Raw genomic sequence first — 19,708 nt, forward strand, 5'->3', positions numbered from 1 at the left:
ATCACCGACGACGCCATGAGGTTCCGATCCTGGCTAGCCATCTGCTCCGCCAACAGCGAATCCACCATCCCATTCTCCAAACCTGAGACCTCACCATCTCCGACGAAACTCGAAACTTCCGACACGAGCAGCACCTCTGATGTTCCCAGCACTAGCACTAGCGCTAGCGACACCAGCAGTAGCAGCCTCCAAAGCAACCTCTCCCTCCAGACGCTGCCATCTGTCGTCTCCCTCCAGAAACTCTCCCCTCTAGACGCCCTCGACCTCTCCGTCTCCCACCTCTGCTTCGCCACTCTCAGGCCCCGCCGCCCCTCCCTCCCCATCACCTGCCTCGCCATCCACCACAACCTTCTCTACGCCGCATCCGGCCACGAGATCAACGTCTATGATCGGACGACCCATGCGCTTCACGATTCATTCAACGCCGACGATGCCTCCTCGGGCTCCGTTAAATCCGTTAATTTTTCCAACCGCAATATATTCACTTCACACCAGGACTCCAAAATACGAGTCTGGCAGTTGACGGTGGGCAAACGGCACAAGCTATTAAACTCCCTTCCCACCGTCAATGATCGTTTGCGCCGTTTCGTACTTCCCAAGAACTACGTCACCGTCCGCCGCCACAAGAAATGCCTCTGGATCCAGCATGCCGACGCCGTCACCGGCATCGCCGTCAACAATGGCCTGATTTACTCCGTCTCCTGGGACAAGAGCCTGAAGATTTGGCGGGACTCGGATCTCCGCTGCCTTGAGTCCGTCAAGGCGCACGAGGACGCCGTGAACGCGGTGGCGGTATCGAACGACGGGACGGTGTACACCGGATCGGCCGATTGTCGGATACGGGTATGGGCCAAACCGTTCGGGGAGAAGCGCCACGTGTTGGTGGCGACTCTGGAGAAGCACAAGTCAGCGGTGAACGCTTTGGCCCTAAACGACGACGGATCGGTGCTGTTTTCAGGGGCTTGCGACCGTTCGATCCTGGTGTGGGAGAGGGAGGACAGCGCTAACCACATGGCGGTGACGGGGGCTCTGAGAGGTCACCGGAAGGCTATACTGTGTATGATCAACGTCGGGGATTTGTTGTTCAGTGGATCGGCTGATCGGACAGTGAGGGTGTGGCAGCGTGGCGAGGACGGGAGTTTTTGTTGTTTGGCGGTTTTGGAGGGGCACGTGAAGCCGGTGAAGTCGTTGGTGGCGGTTAAAGACGAAGAGTCAAGCGGCGTCGTTACGGTTTATAGTGGGAGCTTGGATGGAGAAGTGAAGGTGTGGCATGTCTCGGTTTCGAACGTGAACAGTTCGCCGGGCTTACTGTCTGAGTTGCAAATGTAATTAATTAGATTAATTACAATTTACGTAAAACTTAATGCGATCATAATCTGGTTTTTTGTGGATGTGATTTGTTTTTTAAATTTTGGATAGAGATGTGATTTGTTAGATAATTGTTACATGGTACGTAAATACCATAATCATTTGGTTTGCTCAAGTCTTTCAGACGTGTTTTTGGTAATTAGCAACTATTCTGGGGTAGTTTTGAATCAGTAATGAGGAACCACAAATACTTTTTGACTTGTCAAAGATGCCAGACTCATCTCTCTCACTCTCTCTCGACCGATGGGAGCATTGAATTCAAAGTCTTTGCATTTTGGAGGAAAGTCGATCTCAGGATTAACAAAATTACCGTCTTGGTTATGCCTCTGCCTCGATATTTTAGATTACGTTCCCATCGTTGCATCACTTTCTGGAAAGAAATCCCAAGTCTTTTTCAAGGAGTTCATATTAGTGATCAAGGAAAGCCGGTTGGAATTCTATATAAACGAGTTAAAAGACTTGGAGCAAAATACACTCAAATCATTCAACGAAATAGACTACAAACTTTCAAACCACAAGCTCTATGCGTTTTACTTGTTTAATTCATTTTACCTTACCAAAAAATCACTTCGAAATCAAGACATTCGAACTTTAGGAAACCTTCTTTTAGACTTTAATACCAATTAGAATTTGCTTTGCTATCATCTCTTTTGCAGTGTCGATTTACCAGCCTTAGGACAATTAGTGTCTTTGGTTGTAAGTTGTAACCCTTTACATAAAGCAATTTTAACCAATCCAATAAGATTTCTATATCGATTGTTCTAAGTTCATATATGTATATACTTTGTTTGCTTTGTGATATACTCAGTAAAATTAATATTTATCTCAGTTACTTATTGTTTTTATCGTGTATATCAAGAAACAATTAAAATCTTTAACATGCAAGGGATTAAAAAGAACTAAATGTCAGCCAAATATTGGCACAACATTAAAAGAACTTTTATTACTTGTGCTGTAAGTATCCAACATACATATCATTTATTCTAAATACAATAGATGATTGATTAGCAATGTGATTGCAGCATCTTCAAGTCCAGTCTCTTTTATGTTTTTTATTTTTTAATGGAGTCTCATTTTTAGTTTATTTTCTTATGAATTGTATTATGTTTTGGGACTAGTTCATTGTTATATGTAGAATGGTTTTTCTATGTTGTTGCATGAAGCAGATGACGACTTCTGTGATTTTATGTAATATATGTGACTTTATTAGTCATCAATTTAATGAAGATGTCATCATTTTTATTTATTTATAAGACCAGATAGTGGATACCCCTCAAATGTGATCCAAATCATGTACAATTTATAAGGTTTGAATCAAGGAAGTGAAAATCTACCAAATAGAACACTATTTAATCGTGTAATTCCAATTAAATTAAGCATTCAATTCATAATGGAAGTGCCCTAGTTTTAATTTTTGTTATTATTTTATTAAAAAAACGATTCTTATTAGATAAACTTCAAACGTGCATCATCACCAAACAGTAAAAGTAATAACCATAAGAAACCAAGCTTACTCTAATCTTCCATTTCAACTCACTGTATTTCGAGTTCAAACTCTACCCCTTTCCCCCTTCTCTTACCATTAATAACAACGTTTAAAAAAAAAAAAAAAAAAAAAAAAAAAAAAAAACTAAAATATAGCAAAAGTGCATAACTAAAACAGACAATATCTGCACTATAAAGCCCATGTCACTAAATGTAAACATAACTTGTAGCCAAAATGTAACATCCCACATCGTCTAGGGGAGTGGATCCTATAGGCCTTATATGTGTATTCCCATCTTTACCTAGTACGAGGCATTTTGAGACCTTACTGGCTTCGGGTTCCGTAGAAACTCCGAAGTTAAGCGAGTAGCCCTCCCATGATGGGTGACCCACTGGGAAGTTCTCGTCTGAGGGCGTGGTCGGAGCCCAAAACGGACAATATCATGCTACGATGGTGGAGCGGGCCCAGGATGTGACATAAAACCTTAAAACTCAAAACAAATAAAACTCTAGTTTAACTCGTACGTAACCCTAAACTTTAGATTATTCTCAATTGATTTGAAAGAATAATATATTGAGGAGCTGGAAGAAGACTCCAAGGCCTCACCATGTGAAGACAAAAAAACACTTTGTTAATCCATGTGATTAACTCCAAGGCCTCACCATATGAAGACAAAAAAACACTTTGTTAATCCATGTGATTAACTCCAAGGCCTCACCATAGCAACTATTGTTTACCCTAGAAATATTCTTGTACCTGAGTTTTGAATCAGCAACGAGGAATCACAAATACTTTTTGACTTGTCAAAGATGCCGGACTCATTTCTCTCTCTCTCTCTCTCTCTCTCTCTCTCTCTCTCTCTCTCTCTCGACCGATGGGGGCATTGAATTCAAAGTCTTTGCAATTTGGAGGAAAGGTCATCTCAGGATTAACAAGATTACCGTCTTGGTTATGCCTCTGCCTCGATATTTTAGATTACGTTCCCATCGTCGCATCACTTTCTGAAAAGTAATCCCAAGTCTTTTTCAAGGAGTTCGTATTAGTGATCAAGGAAAGCAGTTGGAATTCTATATAAACGAGTTAAAAGACTTGAAGCAAAATACACTCAAATCATTCAACGAAATAGACTACAAGCTTTCAAACCAAAAGGTCTATACGTTTTACTTGTTTAATTTATTTTACCTTACCAAAAAACCACTTCGAAACCAAGACCTTAGAACTTTAGGAAACCTTCTTTTAGACTCTAATACCAATTAGAATTTGCTTTGCTATCATCTCTTTTGTAGTGTCGATTTACCAGCCTTAGGACAATTAGTGTCTTTGGTTGTAAGTTGTAACCCTTTACAAAAGCATTTTTAACCAATCCGATAGGATTTAAATTGATTGTTCCAAGTTCATATATGTATATACTTTGTTTGCTTTGTGATACTCAGTAATATTAATATTTATCTCAGTTACTTATTGTTTTTATCGCGTATATCAAGAAACAATTAAAATCTTTAACATGCAAGGGATTAAAAGGAACTAAATGTCAGCCAAATATTGGCACAACATTTATAAAAGAACTTTTATTACTTGTGCTGTAAGTATCCAACATACATATCATTTATTATAAATACAATAGATGATTGATTAGCAATGTGATTACAGCATCTTCAAGTCTCTTTTATTTTTTTTATTTTTTTAATGGAGTCTCTTTTGTAGTTTATTTTCTTATGAATTGTATTATTTTTTGGGACTAGTTCATTGTTATATGTAGAATGGTTTTTCTATGTTGTTGCATGAAGCAGATGACGACTTCTGTGATTTTATGTAATATATGTGACTTTATTAGTCATCAATTTAATGAAGATGTCTTCATTTTTATTTATTTATAAGACCAGATAGTGGATACCCCTCAAATGTGATCCAAATCATGTACAATTTATAAGGTTTGAATCAAGGAAGTGAAAATCTACAAAATAAAACACTATTTAATCGTGTAATTCCAATTAAATTAAGCATTCAATTCATAATGGAAGTGCCCTAGTTTTAATTTTTGTTATTATTTTATTAAAAAAAACGATTCTTATTAGATAAACTTCAAACGTGCATCATCACCAAACAGTAAAAGTAATAACCATAAGAAACCAAGCTTACTCTAATCTTCCATTTCAACTCACTGTATTTCGAGTTCAAACTCTACCCCTTTCCCCCTTCTCTTACCATTAATAACAACGTTAAAAAAAAAAAAAAAAAAAAAAAAAAACTAAAATATAGCAAAAGTGCATAACTAAAACAGACAATATCTGCACTATAAAGCCCATGTCACTAAATGTAAACATAACTTGTAGCCAAAATGTAACATCCCACATCGTCTAGGGGAGTGGATCCTGTGGGCCTTATATGTGTATTCCCATCTTTACCTAGTACGAGGTCTTTTGGGAGCTCACTTGCTTCGGGTTCCGTAGGAACTCCAAAGTTAAGCGAGTAGCGCTCCCATGATGGGTGACGCACTAGGAAGTTCTAGTCTGAGGGCGTGGTCAGGGCCCAAAACGGACAATATCATGCTACGGTGGTGGAGCGGGCCTAGGATGTGACACAAAACCTTAAAACTCAAAACAAATAAAACTCTAGTTTAACTCGTAACCCTAAACTTTAGATTATTCTCAATTGATTTGAAAGAATAATATATTGAGGAGCTGGAAGAAGACTCCAAGGCCTCACCATATGAAGACAAAAAAACACTTTGTTAATCCATATGATTAACCCGCGGGCGGGAGAACGCTATTAATCAACCAATCAATGTTTAAGAGAGCTTGTTACTAATATGTTTCCCTAGGATTACTTTATTTTAACTAACTTTAACTACAATTAGTCAATTACCAATTTTTTGTCAATTAGTCAATTACCAAATTTTTTGTCAATTAGTCAATTACCATAGTGATTGTGTTCATGCATATATCGTTTGGGAAATTAGATGTGCAAACCAACCGGCGTGCATTCCATATCACAAGGCACGCATTTGCGTCTCCTCTTGAATTGCGTCTTAATTTGTTCCAATTACTTAATTAAGATCACTTAATTAAAGATTAAGTTAGTAGAGTTGCACAAAATTACTCATTGTTAATTGGTGAAGTACATCTGAAACTCTGGGTTGTTTTATAGAAAAATGAATACATTTGGTTTTACACGCAATCCACGTATCTATTAGTCATTTGAGCCTTTCGTATTCTTTTTGGTTTGATGAACCGCCAAATTTAATTTTTGATGTCTTAATTTCTAACTGTACTTATGTTTAAATGAATAAAGCCGCTATCGTTTTAACTAAAAAAATTAAAAATTAATCATTTGAGGCTTAATTAGGTGGTGGTTTAGTAGTTCATCAATCTCAGTTTCGTCTAATTCTCTTAGTTTTCTTTACGTACAATGTTACTAGACCACTTCATAAATTAATCGCAAGTTGTCTCCTCATTGTCTTTTTGTAAAAGAAGGGCGATTAAACATCACCAATTAATTTATATTTAAACTCAATTTAGATCGAAACTAAATTGAGAAGTATTATCCTAACGAATGAATATTAAGAAGGATAATGCTTGTGGCGCTGCTTTAAGAGGGACTTATTTGTCCCTCATTTACAATTAACGAACTTTTTGGACATCATAATTGGAAACGTTCATTCTCTTTATCATCATCTAAGTATCATATATGCAAAAAAAATATTCAACTTGAGATCTTTTAATCATTCATATGCATAAAATAATAGACGGTTCTTCATGAGCTATGTGTTACCAAAACATTTGATTGATTTAACACGTATAGATGACTAAATGATCTTCAAATTACATGATTTTTGCACGTATGATTTTTTGATGATGATAAACAGAGTGAACGGTTTGAATTATGATGTTTGGACAGTAAATGTTTGTTAGTGGGAGGGAGGGAGGGAGCCCCGGGGGGGGGGGGGGGCGGGGGGGAGGTACACAGGCATTTCGTAATAATGTTGAGGCCTTGGTTGGATTTTGGGACACAAGCATTTTGTAATAATGTTGAGGCCTTGGTTGGATTTTGTAGTTTGGAGTTTAGCTAAGTAGCCATAGCTATGTCTCTTAAAACAAGAGGTCTTAGTTAAATTCCCCTCCTTGAACATAATGCTTGGATTAATACGCCACTAGAGAGGATAACCATTCTAAAATACAAGTCTCTTGTCGCATGTTCATGCGGGTGGCAATGTGCTATTTTACATTTTATTTTGTACTAGCCTCTCCGCACGCACTAACGTGCATGCGAGAGACATTTTTGCATCACGGACGCTACGCGTCCCTAAAGGTGTATTGTGTTAGGTTTTTTTTCCATTGTAATTGTCAAGATATATTTTAAATGTATTGTGCAAACATATGAAGACAATTAACAATGTTGTTCTATAAAAGAGAAATTAAGAGAAAGTAGTCACTAGTGAGAGCCAGAACTTTAATTCCTTCAGAATCAAGGAGACAAACCCTAGTAACCAATTTGTGATCTCCTGCCAATTCACTAGCATTTGAGTTGTTGGCCTCTTTACAGGATATGAGGAGGAAAAGATATACTTGCCTGCTCATATGTAAGATATTTTCTCTTCCTCTAGAAAAATACAATTTGACACGTACGAGTGAATTTTTTTTTGGTGATTTTAATGAGTTATCATCATATATATATCAGACTATAATTTACAAGTAAAAATAATAACTCCTTAAGTGTAAGAGATCATTGGATATGTAACATTATTTTGTTTGTAGTTAAGTGAGGGTGCAGTGCACCATTAGTAATATTCCTCTAGGTTTGAGACATTGACAGAAACCTCATCCATTTAACCTTTTCATTACTGTTTCCAGATACATGATGAGAGCAGTGTTCTCCACTATGTCACAGCAGATGATCAGGATATCCCTTCCTTTTAAAACTCTTATCCACTAACAATTCAAGTAGTAGCCTTATTATTCTTTATGTCCCAGTTTTTCTGAACGTTGCATGCAGGCGAACAAGGTCACTGTCTCTGTCGAGTTTCAACTTTCAACCGGGCTCTCTCACATCTAATATGTACTAGTAGTGCTTGTGCTTTTCCCCACCGTTGTTTGATAATTCAGCAGACACAAAAGCTAAAGCCTCGACCAAGTGGGCCTCTGTTGACTTGCATATCACTCACCAGTTTTCCGTTCTGAAAGTGTCAGCAGGATACCAAGGTAATTAAATTAAGTTCGGAATTGACAACAGCACGCCCCTATAGCTCAGTGGTAGAGCGTCAGTCTTGTAAACTGAAGGTCTGTAGTTCGATCCTGCATGGGGGCATTTTTTATTATTTTCATTTGTTTCTGTCTTGCTTGAGTTCCTGACTCAGTTGCGCAAATGCGAGGTTGTGTGCAGGATGAGTGCAGGGGAGTTTTCCCACTTCTCTATGTCATCATACAAATGATGAGATGTGCGTGCTAAAAAGTTAATAATTTAAAAAATAAAATTTTTCACCACTTTTATTAAAGCACGTGGTGTACCACTTGTATTCCCATCGCAACAAAAAATTTATCCTTTTGATGAGATGGGCCATTCAAACCTCGCCTGGGTGGCGTAGGTCAGGTAGGCCATTCAAACCTTCAATGGTTTTTCACTTCTCCATAAGTTTTAAAGGAATATGTATATTCTTTCGCACTTTTAAATAAAATATTTTAAGTTCGAATTCACGTACTAGAATTTGATAGCAATTATTTGTCCGCCCCTAAATATTTCGTTGTGTGTATATATAAAGAAAAAGAAAAAGGAATACGTGTAGTGAATAAATTGTGGGTCCGTTTCCTTAAAATTTATGGCCTAATCCCACAAACTCGAGCCCATCCCAACCAAGTCCCATAACTAAGCCCAGACCCACAACAGAGCTTCCTTCCACGGCCCCAATGGCATTTTCGTTATATACCACAAAAACAAAGGGGTTGTGTTGGACGTCCAATCCGCCGCGTTCTTCTATAAAATCCCGCCCCAGCGTTCTTCAACCCTAACGCCGCTGCTCCTTCCTGTTTACACTTGCGCTTCGATATCGATTTCGATTTCGATTAGTTTATATTCATTAGGGGTTTTATGCATTAGGGTTTAGGGTTTGTGGGTCGCTTCTGATAGGCGTTACGTTCATCAGCTGGTTTATAATTCCAGAAGGACGTGTCAACGGAAGCGTAAATCAGCTTCGATTTCCATCCCAAATTCATCAAAAAAAGCAGCTACGCATTTTTCGAAATGGTCGTAGACTGCTGTCTGGTTTTGGGCCGGAGTCGAGACATTGTCTTACAAATCACTGTCGGTGTTTTTGTTTTTTGTAGCTTAATTTGTCGGGGGAGGTGGTGGTTGTTGCTTCATATGGTGAACGCCCTGTAAATTTCGATTGGATTGGGGATGTTCTAGTTTCCGAAGCATAGATTAAAATTACGAATTACCAGTATTAAACAGCACCGTGTCTGCTTCTTGCTTTTGCACTGTGTTACCTGTCTCCTGGTACATTTATTTATTATTATTATTTTGTTAACTTTTTGAAATAATTTTTTTATGAAATTTGAAAATAATTGAGCAGTGACGATGAATCAAACCCTTGGCTGTAGTTCTGATCTGGTAATTAGTAGAACCAGAAGCTGATTATTAAGGGATGTCTCTGAGCTCACCTCAATCAATCCTTCATCTTTGTTGTAAGGTTAACCACTTGTGTTTTTGCTTTTGATATGCCGGTTGATTTTGAATGGTCGGACAGGAAACGAGATCGCATGATCCAATATTTTTCCTCCAAATTGGGCTCATGATGAAATTTTTAATATCTTAGCGGATTTCAGTGAGACCTTAGTGCCAATGATCTCAATGTTACGCACACTGAAGTCCCTAAGTTTGTATTTTTTTTGGTAATCGCTCTGTTCATTTGATTTAACGCAAGTGAGAGTACAGGAGATATGCAGAAAGAGAGAACGGGAGTGGGATAACCGAAAATAAAAGTTGAAGTGGAAGATACAAATATTGTAAAGCAACACGCACTACATTCACACCAATAAGGTAAGTAGCAGCAGCATATAAATATGTAAACGAATGTAAGTAGAAATCAAACTGGTGCCTTTTGAGCTCAAGCTCAATCGAGGCAGCAGCGGAACATGGAGAACCTCTCCATAAGTCTGCCGCACTCAGCGCACTGCACCGTCTCGGGCATGATTCCGGTTGCAGGCAAAATAAGACTGGTGCAGTGGTGTGGAGCTTGTCTGTGCACCCCTTCTAGGTGTTCATTCAGGGCTGGAATGAACCCTACTTCAGATGACCTATTTTTCCAGTCTTTAAACGCCCCCAAGCTTTTCAACATGTGCTCTCCATTTGCCCTGGACATGACTGGGGAGCCTTGGCTGATCACTGCCCATCCGCGGTCGCTCGAGCCAAAGCTCAGCATCGATATGATCCCCTGCATTATAGGATCGCTTTTCAAAGGATCAGTTGGGGAATGGGTTTTGCCTTGCTCACTTAGAAGTTGTCCTTTGGATTGCCACATGCTCTCGAGACGAATCCAGAAGAACCAAATGAGGTTCAAGTCAAGGATGTGGCTTAGCTTCTCAGCTTGGATGATGTTCATGATGTTCTTCACCACGTTCTCCTTAGGCTTGCTCCGCCCCACATATAGCATTTCCAACTGAATGTTGGCTTCAACAGCCACGTTTCTTGCAGCCTTCGTGAAGTTTCGGATCCACTCTATGTCTTCTCCGCCATACAAGCAAATGTACTTCTTTTCCGTAATCTGAAATTCATGCAAAAATCACATATTCAAGAATCCGGATTGCACATTTTTAGATGCAGCATCTTAAACAATGATTCATATTCAGTCTAGTAGTAGCATAAGATGCAAATACGATAGAATAGTATGTACCCAAGTACTTAAGTTCGGATCAATGGCATCAGCCAAAAGCTCGATCCTCCAGGTTTCTTCTTCCCAAAGCAATCTCTCTCTCTGGTTAGTGAAAGGGAAGGCAATGCTTCCCCAAATGCACATCATGTGAACAGCATTCTGGTGCACAATTTTGCCTTGAGGATCCATCACAACAAGCAGAGGCTTCTTGGCAAAATTCCACTTCCTCGGGTCCCTGATGTACCTGACCACAATCGGAGACACTACAGAAGGGAGGAACACGGTGTGCCATTGCATGCTATCTTTTAGACTCTCGAATTGCTTGTACTTGGCTTCAGTCCATGCATCCGTAATTGGAACCCACACAACCTCGTATTGGCTCTCCGGCCTTGTAGGGTTTTGTAGCTTTTCCGAGTACATTTGTAGGACAATAATGTACTCGTTTTCGTGGACAACGTCTAGGTCTGTGATGAACAGAATCACTACTTTCCTCTTCAGCACATCAATGTCAACCTGTATTTCAGAAAGTTTTCAATTAATTGGGGAACAGAGTCGCTGACATTCAAAACATAGTCGCTCCGAGAAGAGAAAAGAATGTGAGGTTTTTAAAGCCAACCCTCTTCTTGTTGTAGCCGTCATATAGTGCAGGCTGATCATCCTTGTAAAACAAAACCCTCAGAGGCTTCGAGTTATCCATGTGTGGTGTTTCCAAGATGCGCGCGATTGTGTTGAAAGCTTCCTCTTCTTTGTTCTTCCCTGCATCACATAATCAATTATTTAGTTATATAAACAATTTATACAGGACAGGCCTAACAAGTGTTAATACTCTGTATCTTTTTTAGGTTAACACGCACAGATAAGTTGATGTAATCTGTCGAGGATATCTTCAAGGTGATCGAATATGTTTTCGAGCTTATGGGCCAGAGATGATAGTTCCCACGCCTCTGTCACGTACCTGATACAACACAGTCATTTGAGGTGGTCCAAATAGTTTTGTTCTCGAACAAATTAGAGCATGCCACAAAACAACTTACTCTGGCTCTGAGCCTGTGATTCCCAGAAGTTGTGATGCAGCAACTACAATAGCCCGAATTGTCCAGTAAACTGCTGTGGGGGTCTGAGCAGTGGCAGCTGTAGCTTTGATTTCGGGGCTTAATTGGGGATCGTTGTGAATCTCCTGTAAGTGAACAATGGTCTTGGTCACTTTGAAAATGGCCCTAACCAGACTGTTGTATGCATCGAACTTCGTTTTCAAACTAGTCCCCGCACGTTCCAAGATCTCTTGCAGTTGCTTAAGCTGTCCAACCGCTCTGGCGAGTGGGTTGGTGGTGTATTGCTGAGCCACGAGCCAAAACTCGCCATCTTTGATCGCAAATGCTCCCAAGGCAAGCACCACCTTTTCATCCCAATCGTAGTGTTGCACAATGTCTAGTATGTCCATTGTTGTCTTGTTTGCATCTTCCCCTTGCACAAATGTGCACATTAACTGTTTCCCATCAATCAACAAAATTGGCATGTTCGTATTGTTAGACTGTCAATTGAAATCGCACTTATGAATAATGTTGCGTCACAATTGGAAAATAAGTACATATGTAGAGGCAAACCTTGGAGTGAATTGCATTGAACACGCTGCGTGGAACATCAACGCTGTCGTGGAGGGTACTCAGGTTAGCATGAAGGGTCTTCTCATGCTCCAAAGCATCCACGTGTGTAGCTGCCGGTGCTAATGCTCCCTAATTCACACACAAACAACATCGAAACAACATAATCGATCAGCAACAAAGTAACGAAATTAAATTAGCAGCAGCTACAGAATCTATGTACATAATTAAGCGAAAAAATTAGACACGGACGGACCGGGACTAGAATGCCATCATGGATTTCAGGTTTGGTGACGCGCGAAAGAATGGCCTCAATGGTTTGAAGAATTTGCGTGACTGCAAGAGGAGGCACTTCGTAGGGATGGTCATGAGACTTATCAGTCAGCATAATTTGGTTGACCAACGCACTGTCATCTGCTGTTGTCGAAAATTGACGATGTCTGTCACGCCCTTGTTTAAGCAGAGGAGGGCGATTATGGCCGGCTCCTCTGCTTGTTGGGTTGACAGCCTTATTGTGAGGTACCAGGGCCATTATCGAAGGTCGGGCTTTCTAAGCTATGAGGGGATGGAAGGATACCGGCAATGACTTCACTGTGTTGGTTGCAGTTGGTATTAGCTAACTAGGGTTTATATAGTAGTTACATGGTGCATATCAAATGTTAAAAAAAAAAAAAAAACAACAGTGTAAAGCTGCTACCTTGCTTGCATTAGGGTTTAAACTAAAAAGAGTTAGCATTAAGGTTCAAACATTCTTACTCCAGGAATATCTTTTTATCTACTGACGTCATGATGCACTGTCACCATTCTGTATCTTCTTTCACCTTTGCAAATTTGTTTTTGTTGCATTCGGAGTTTGCATCGAGTTTCAAATATTTATCTGAAAACGTTGATAGATCGTAGATTCCAAAGCTAACAGATAAACAATCTCAATTAAAATCTCAGACGAGAAAGGATTTAGTTATTGCCTATGTAAAAGAAATAATATACATATCTACGATCTATCGCTAATTACATTGATACTATCTTTGTCTTGTATTTGATCAAATAGCACATCAGGTGTTAGGTTTTATTACAAAAAAACCTCATGTATAGTTAATATTAGAATCATTCATACTTTATATTGTCAAATTTCCGATGTAAAGTTCGTACATTCTACAATGATTAAACAATGATCTCCGGACTCATGAAGCTTGTGTGAAGAATTATAAGTTCTTATTCAGGAGTGATCAAGAGACATAAGCTTCTGTCCGATAATTGCTTAATTTGTTTATTATTGTCATTTAGGGCTAATTAATCTATAACTTTAAAGGCAGACTATACAAAGCTAGGCGGCTAAACTACTGTTCAAGTCAAATAGACCCCAGTAAAGAACCCTAAACTAAATTATTATGATTATCTCTCTGATAATTCTTTAATGAACGAATTACTTCGGTTCATTAGCTACTTTTTAGCCTCCACTTTTCATCATATCCGTATATGTTAATCTTAACATGTAGCCATGCATGCCATGAGAGGCAATGCTTCCACCTCTAGTACAAATTAGGAGTGGAAAATGACAATAGTAACATTAATTATAGTGTTAAACTTATTCACTAATTTGTTCACCAAATAATATGTCAGGATGTGTAAATATTTTATTTGTTAATAACTAATAATGGATCCAGGTTTAAATCAATAAAAAATTGTCATATCATTTGGTGAACGAGATCAATATGCTAACAGTACTCTAATAACTTATTAAAATGGACCCAAATTAAAAATGAATAATTGAAATTTGTTGGTAGCAATAATACTGGATCATAATATGATAGCACACTGTAGGTGGCACCTAATGCACTGCCATAATTCAGGTGTCACATTTATTGTCATACACAAATATAGCACTTCGAGTACTAGTAAAAAGCAGCAACAGTAGCTTGCAATCAGGTAGGGAAACTCAACGTATCATAAAAAGCAGACTTGTGGTCCGGTGCAACAGAAGCTGATCAATCAGTGCAGCAGCGGAACATGGTGAACCGCTCCATGAGGCGGCCACATTCAGCGCAGGCCACCGTCTCAGGCATGAGTCCGGTGGCAGGCAATATGAGACTGGTGCAGTGATGTGGAGCTTCTTTATAAACCCCAGTCAAGTACTCAATCAGTGCAGGCACAAACCCTATCTCGTTCACCCTTCTATTCCACAAGTTATACTCGCTTAAACTTCTATGCATGTGCTCTCCATTAGCCTTAGCCATCTCTGATGAACCGGCGCCAATCACAGCCCATCCACGGTCACTTGAACCGAAGCTCAACATCGATATGATCCCCTGCATCACTGGATCATTCTTCTTGTTGTCGGTCCTAACTCGACCAGACCTAACCTCAGACTGCATCTGGTGTCCCTTGGATTGCCACATGCTCTCGAGACGCATCCAGAAGAACCAGATAAGGCTCCACTCAAGAGTGTAGCTTAGCTTCTCAGCTTGGATGACGTTCATGATGTTCCTCACCACTTTCTCCTTAGGATTTCTTTTCCCCACATAAAGCAATTCCAACTGGATCCCAGCTTCCCGAGCCACATTTTTGGCTGACCTTGTGAAATTTCTGATCCAATCTATATCTTCCCCGCCATACAAGCAAATGTATTTCCCTTCCGTGATCTGAAACACGTTGTGTCAAAAATTAGTACTAATATAAAGTGACATATTATGCTATCAAACTGTAAATATTCTGAAGCGAATATTAAATATTATAAAGCGAATATGGATATACCCAGGTAATTAGGTTCTGATCGATAGCATCTGCCAAAAGCTCGATCCTCCAATCCTTCTCTTCCTCCCAGAGTAATTTCTCTCTGTTGCTAGTGAAAGGGAAGGCTATGCTTCCCCAAACACACATCATGTGAACAGCATTGGTGTGCACTATTTTTCCTTGAGGGTCCATCACCACAAGCAGAGGCTTCTTGCCATAGTTCCATTTATCCTGCTTCCTGATGTACCTGATGACAGTCTTAGGGACAACCGAAGGGTGGAACAATGTGTACCATTCCATGTTCCTTCTAAGATCCTCGAACTGCTGGTACTTGGCATCGGTCCATATGTCCACAATCGGAACCCACACAACCTCATACTGGCTCTCCGTCCTGGTTGGGTTCTGCCGTTTTTCCAAGTACATTTGCTGAACAATCATGTACTCGTTTTCGTGGACAACGTCTATGTCCGAAAGGAACAGTATCACAACCTTCCTCTTCAGCACATCAATGTCAACCTGTTTGATGTATACATTGGGTATGAGGGAGTTAATTGGTTAATTAAACATTGAAATCATAACTTTGACATTAACTTTCTTCCAAGTATGTGCTTAATGCAAGGAAAGTGCATGGTTTAATTAAAAATTAGAATTCAGTTGATTAAAAATTAAGTACTTGATGCAGTCATCCAGCTCTTCTATATCCTTATTACTTTTTTTAATCAAGGTTAGTTGACCTGATGATATTGAAAATGATCTTGGTTGATCAATTCTATTGATTATATATATATATATATATATATATATATTTATTGTAGGGATAGAAGAGAAGTGAGATTTCAGAGCGAACCCTCTTCTTGTTGTAGCAATCATAGAGTGCAGGCTGATCATCCTTGTAAAACAGGACCCTCAAAGGCTTGCTGTTGTCAATGTGTGGTGATTCCAAGATGTAAGAAATTTCACTTAATTCTTGCTCTTCTTTCTTCCTCTCTGCATCACAGCAGACCATTAATCTCTAGCTAGGCATTTGCATAAACATATAGGGTAATTAAGCTAACTCTACTTGTTAACTAGACTCACTGATGATGTCGAGTAATCTGTCGAGATTCTCCTTGAGGTGGCTGTGTATGTTTTCGAGCTTATGAGCCAAGGAAGACAGTTCCCATGCCTCTGTCATATGCCTAATAGAAGCCAAATAAACGGAAAACATAATGACTTTAACATCGCGTTTTCTTGCTTGCCAAATAATGTTAATGTTGTCAGACTATGGATATAAACCAGACACATGCATTCAGAAGAACGAGTACTTACTCGGGGCCCATGCCAGTGATCCCCAAAAGCTGTGTTGCAGCAACTACAATACTCCGAATCGTCCAGTAAACAGCTGTGGGGATAAGAGCAGTGGTAGCCGCCGACTCTGCTTCAGTGGTCATGACGGGGTTGCGGTGGAGGTCATGTAGCTGAACAATGCCCTTGGTCACATTGAGCACGGCCCTAACCAGATTGTTGTAGGCGTCAAACTTGGGCTTCAAACGAGTCCCGGCATGTTCCAGTATCTCTTGCACTTGCTTAAGCTGCCCAACCGCTTTGGCGAGAGGGTTGGTGGTGTAAAGGTGAGCCACAAGCCAGTATTCACCATCTTTCACAGCAAAAGCTCCCAAGGCAAGCACAACCTTTTCATCCCAGTCGTAGTGTTGCACTGTGTCTAATATGTCCATGGTTGTCTTGTTGGCATCTTCCCCAGACAGCCACTTGCAGAATATCTGTCACATATTTGAAGTGCCAAGACAATTAATAGGCCTCTTATTTTGTAAGTTCAACTAGAGGACCAAATTGTCCATAATGCCGATTGTTTTGCAATAGTGCTCATTATCTATCGCGAGAAAAATGTTTTTTTTTTTTTCATTGATTGAAAATCTAGATTATTAATCAAGTTGATTGTTGTCTGAACGTGCGATACAAGTTCACATTTAGTTGTAAGCTATAGTATGTATGTTATAAACCTCGCAGGAAATTGCATTAAACAGGCTGGTTGGAACATCGTAGTTGTCAGGGAGACTACTGATGATAGCATGGGAAGCCTTCTCATGCTCCAAAGCATCGGCATGTGTACCCGGCACTAGTGCTCCCTATTTAGACACAAACAATTTCACGCTATGAGCAACAACATACCGTTTATAAAACTAAATTATTGACGATAACATTTCTACCAAGTGATTTCTTGTGCGATTGTGAGAGCCAAACTTACCGTGACGGTGCTGTGGATGTCAGGTTGGGTGACGCGGGACAGAATCACGTCGACGGTTTGAAGAATGTGCTTCAAAGAAAGGAGAGTGACATCATAGGGACGGGCATGAGACTTGTCACTAGCCAGAATTTGGTTGGTCAGCATACTGTCATCAGAAGCTGTTGAAGAAAAGCGACGCCCATCTTTGGGTAGCGGGCGGTTATAGTAGTCTCCTCCTCTGCGTCCTCCGGCGGTGGGCTTATTGTAATACTGAGCACCTGGTGCCTGGGGTGCATTATAACTCTCAGCACCTGGTGCCTGGGGTGCATTATAACTCTGAGCAGCTGACACACGGGCCGGATTGTAATTTTGAGCCGTCGGCATAGGGGTAGGATTGTAATTCTGGGCAACCGGCATAGGGGCAGGATTGTAATTCTGAGCAACCTGCATAGGGGCAGGATTGTAATTCTGCGCAACCGGCATAGGGGCAGGATTGTAATTCTGAGCAACCGGCATAGGGGCAGGATTGTAATTCTGCGCAGCTGGCATAGGGGCAGGATTGTAATTCTGGGCAGCCGGTGCAGGGGGGTTATTATAATTCTGAGCAGCTGCCATTTCGAAAGGTTGAGGCTGTAAGCTTGCTTGTGAGGGGATGGGCAGGAGAGAAATGACTTCGATGTTTATTGGTTTCAGTTCAAGCCAGTTAGCTAGGGCTTATATAGTTGATGCATGCAATTAAAATGGATAGAAAAGAAGGGCAAAAACAATATGTGGTAGCTGCTACCTTGCTTCCATTAGGGTTTGCTCCAAAAGCGCCAGTAAAGACTAATATTTGATATTTTCATTCTTTAGAGACAAGGGATTGTCTATAAATTTGTCTGGTCGCATTCGAAATCTTTTTTCACCTTCACGAAAGGTTACATGCATGGCAATCCTGATATTCTTACTCTAGGAATATTATTGTCATATATAGTTTGCCTATGCCGTGAGACACATGATTCACGCATGTTGTATAGTGTTTTGTTGTAACTCGATGAACTGTTATTACTGAATAACTACATGCATTCATCAACACAAATATAACATGTTTACTTGAAATGATAATCAAAATTATTCTAATTGTTGACTCTCATTGTGTTTAGACTCAGAACCGAAATGTAGACGGGTATGACATTACAAATTGTAATTCATGTCCAAAAGAACTAGGGATTGGAATGATTTGGCAAGTAAAAAATCTCATACATGATTGTTTTTTTTTTAGAAGAATAACTTCCGCCACTTAGTACTACGGTCTAGTGGTATTCCTTTTTACTTGTAAGTGAGAGATTTTAGGTTCGATTCTCGCCAAATACGAGTTTGAATCACATTATTGCTAGCCCATTATGAAGCTAAGCCCACCTCCTCTCCTTAGTGTAGATAATATCACTTGTTCAAAAAAAAAAAAAAAAAACTTACAATTCGAACACCAATGTTGTAGACTGTAGTATTTCAAACCAATCATGCAATGTCATATAAGAAAATTAAAACACTTCAGGGTCTGTGATAGGTTTGAAACTTTATCACCTAGCGTTTTGGCTGTATGTAAGTTTCTCTCATACTTCAATTCATCTGATACTTTAAGTCATCTGGATCAACATAAAAAAGCAAGATGGTCTTGCTATTCTAGGGCTAGAATTTTCCAATTTGTTAGGTATAATACGAGGTACTGATACTATCATTTATTAATTTTGTTAATTCAGTGTTAGCTAGTAGTATAGATAGCTAGCAGCTGGGATCACTGGCCTTTTGGCATTACCCAGAAGCAGAAGTGAGGAAGAACCAAGGAACCAGTTTAGCGTACGGAAGAAGAAAATGCAATTAGAAAGTTCATTGCCTTCTTCATCCCACCAGTAATTTGATATTCTATACTTAAATGGTTTAGTGCCTTTTCTTTTGGTCTGAATATATGTTTTGGTGCCCTTTGTACTCAAAAGTATAATAAGCTATTGGTTCTTTTACCAATAAAGAAAAGCATATAAATTTAGAGCTAGTGGCCAACTGAAAAATCCTACTCTGGAAGGGAAAGAAAACGAAAACACCTGCGTTTGAGATGCTTCCCAAACTTTTTTTTTTCTCCTTGATTTTCTAACTTTTTTTTTTTGTTGACGTATAGATTCCGAGACTTTCATCATGCTCATGAGGGACCAGGGGATTGCTTGACATACAGTACGAAACAAAAAGGAAAAGTGTTGCTATATATTATGCTATATATGAATGACAAGATACGAACGGAAAAAAGCCTCCAGAAATCCAAGATAAAAGGTCATATTATTACTAATATTACCGTTCAAGAAATCTACTAGCTGTGGGGCGTGGACTACATTCTTTCGTCCAGAAAAACCAAAGGTTCACTAAGTTGGCTGTTGGGTTCATAATATACAAAATGAGAATAATTT

The 19,708-nt window shown here is 39.6% G+C and overlaps 3 protein-coding genes and 3 non-coding genes across 6 annotated transcripts; 4 read left to right on the forward strand and 2 right to left on the reverse strand.

The window, feature by feature from the left end:
* LOC125468287 (protein JINGUBANG-like) lies at positions 1-1,483 on the forward strand. Its single transcript, XM_048584670.1, has one exon. The coding sequence runs from the start codon at positions 16-18 to the stop codon at positions 1,327-1,329; it is 1,314 nt and encodes a 437-aa protein (XP_048440627.1). The 5' UTR covers positions 1-15; the 3' UTR covers positions 1,330-1,483.
* Positions 1,484-8,086: 6,603 nt separating this feature from the next.
* TRNAT-UGU lies at positions 8,087-8,158 on the forward strand. Its single transcript has one exon. It is a non-coding gene; the product is annotated as a tRNA-Thr (tRNA).
* Positions 8,159-8,881: 723 nt separating this feature from the next.
* Positions 8,882-12,957, reverse strand: LOC125477533 (protein SIEVE ELEMENT OCCLUSION A-like). Its single transcript, XM_048584710.1, has 7 exons — positions 12,576-12,957; positions 12,323-12,451; positions 11,753-12,204; positions 11,573-11,673; positions 11,335-11,474; positions 10,740-11,231; positions 8,882-10,610 (listed from the first exon to the last, which is right to left on the reverse strand). The coding sequence occupies exons 1-7, from the start codon at positions 12,849-12,851 to the stop codon at positions 9,960-9,962; spliced, it is 2,241 nt and encodes a 746-aa protein (XP_048440667.1). The 5' UTR covers positions 12,852-12,957; the 3' UTR covers positions 8,882-9,959.
* On the forward strand, positions 9,199-9,351 carry LOC125477894. The gene has a single exon (XR_007258765.1). It is a non-coding gene; the product is annotated as a small nucleolar RNA snoR137 (small nucleolar RNA).
* On the forward strand, positions 9,633-9,718 carry LOC125477893. The gene has a single exon (XR_007258764.1). It is a non-coding gene; the product is annotated as a small nucleolar RNA R11/Z151 (small nucleolar RNA).
* Positions 12,958-14,072: 1,115 nt separating the features above from the next.
* LOC125467847 (protein SIEVE ELEMENT OCCLUSION B-like) lies at positions 14,073-17,971 on the reverse strand. Its single transcript, XM_048584767.1, has 7 exons — positions 17,295-17,971; positions 17,050-17,175; positions 16,358-16,809; positions 16,127-16,227; positions 15,897-16,036; positions 15,071-15,565; positions 14,073-14,958 (listed from the first exon to the last, which is right to left on the reverse strand). The coding sequence occupies exons 1-7, from the start codon at positions 17,886-17,888 to the stop codon at positions 14,305-14,307; spliced, it is 2,562 nt and encodes an 853-aa protein (XP_048440724.1). The 5' UTR covers positions 17,889-17,971; the 3' UTR covers positions 14,073-14,304.
* Between the last annotated feature and the right edge of the window lie 1,737 nt (positions 17,972-19,708).

Source organism: the organism of the source record quoted next, unplaced genomic scaffold (genome assembly GCF_019419815.1).
Source record: "Pyrus x bretschneideri cultivar Hongxiangsu unplaced genomic scaffold, Pyrus_bretschneideri_v1 Contig22, whole genome shotgun sequence".
Classification (NCBI taxonomy): domain Eukaryota; kingdom Viridiplantae; phylum Streptophyta; class Magnoliopsida; order Rosales; family Rosaceae; genus Pyrus; species Pyrus x bretschneideri.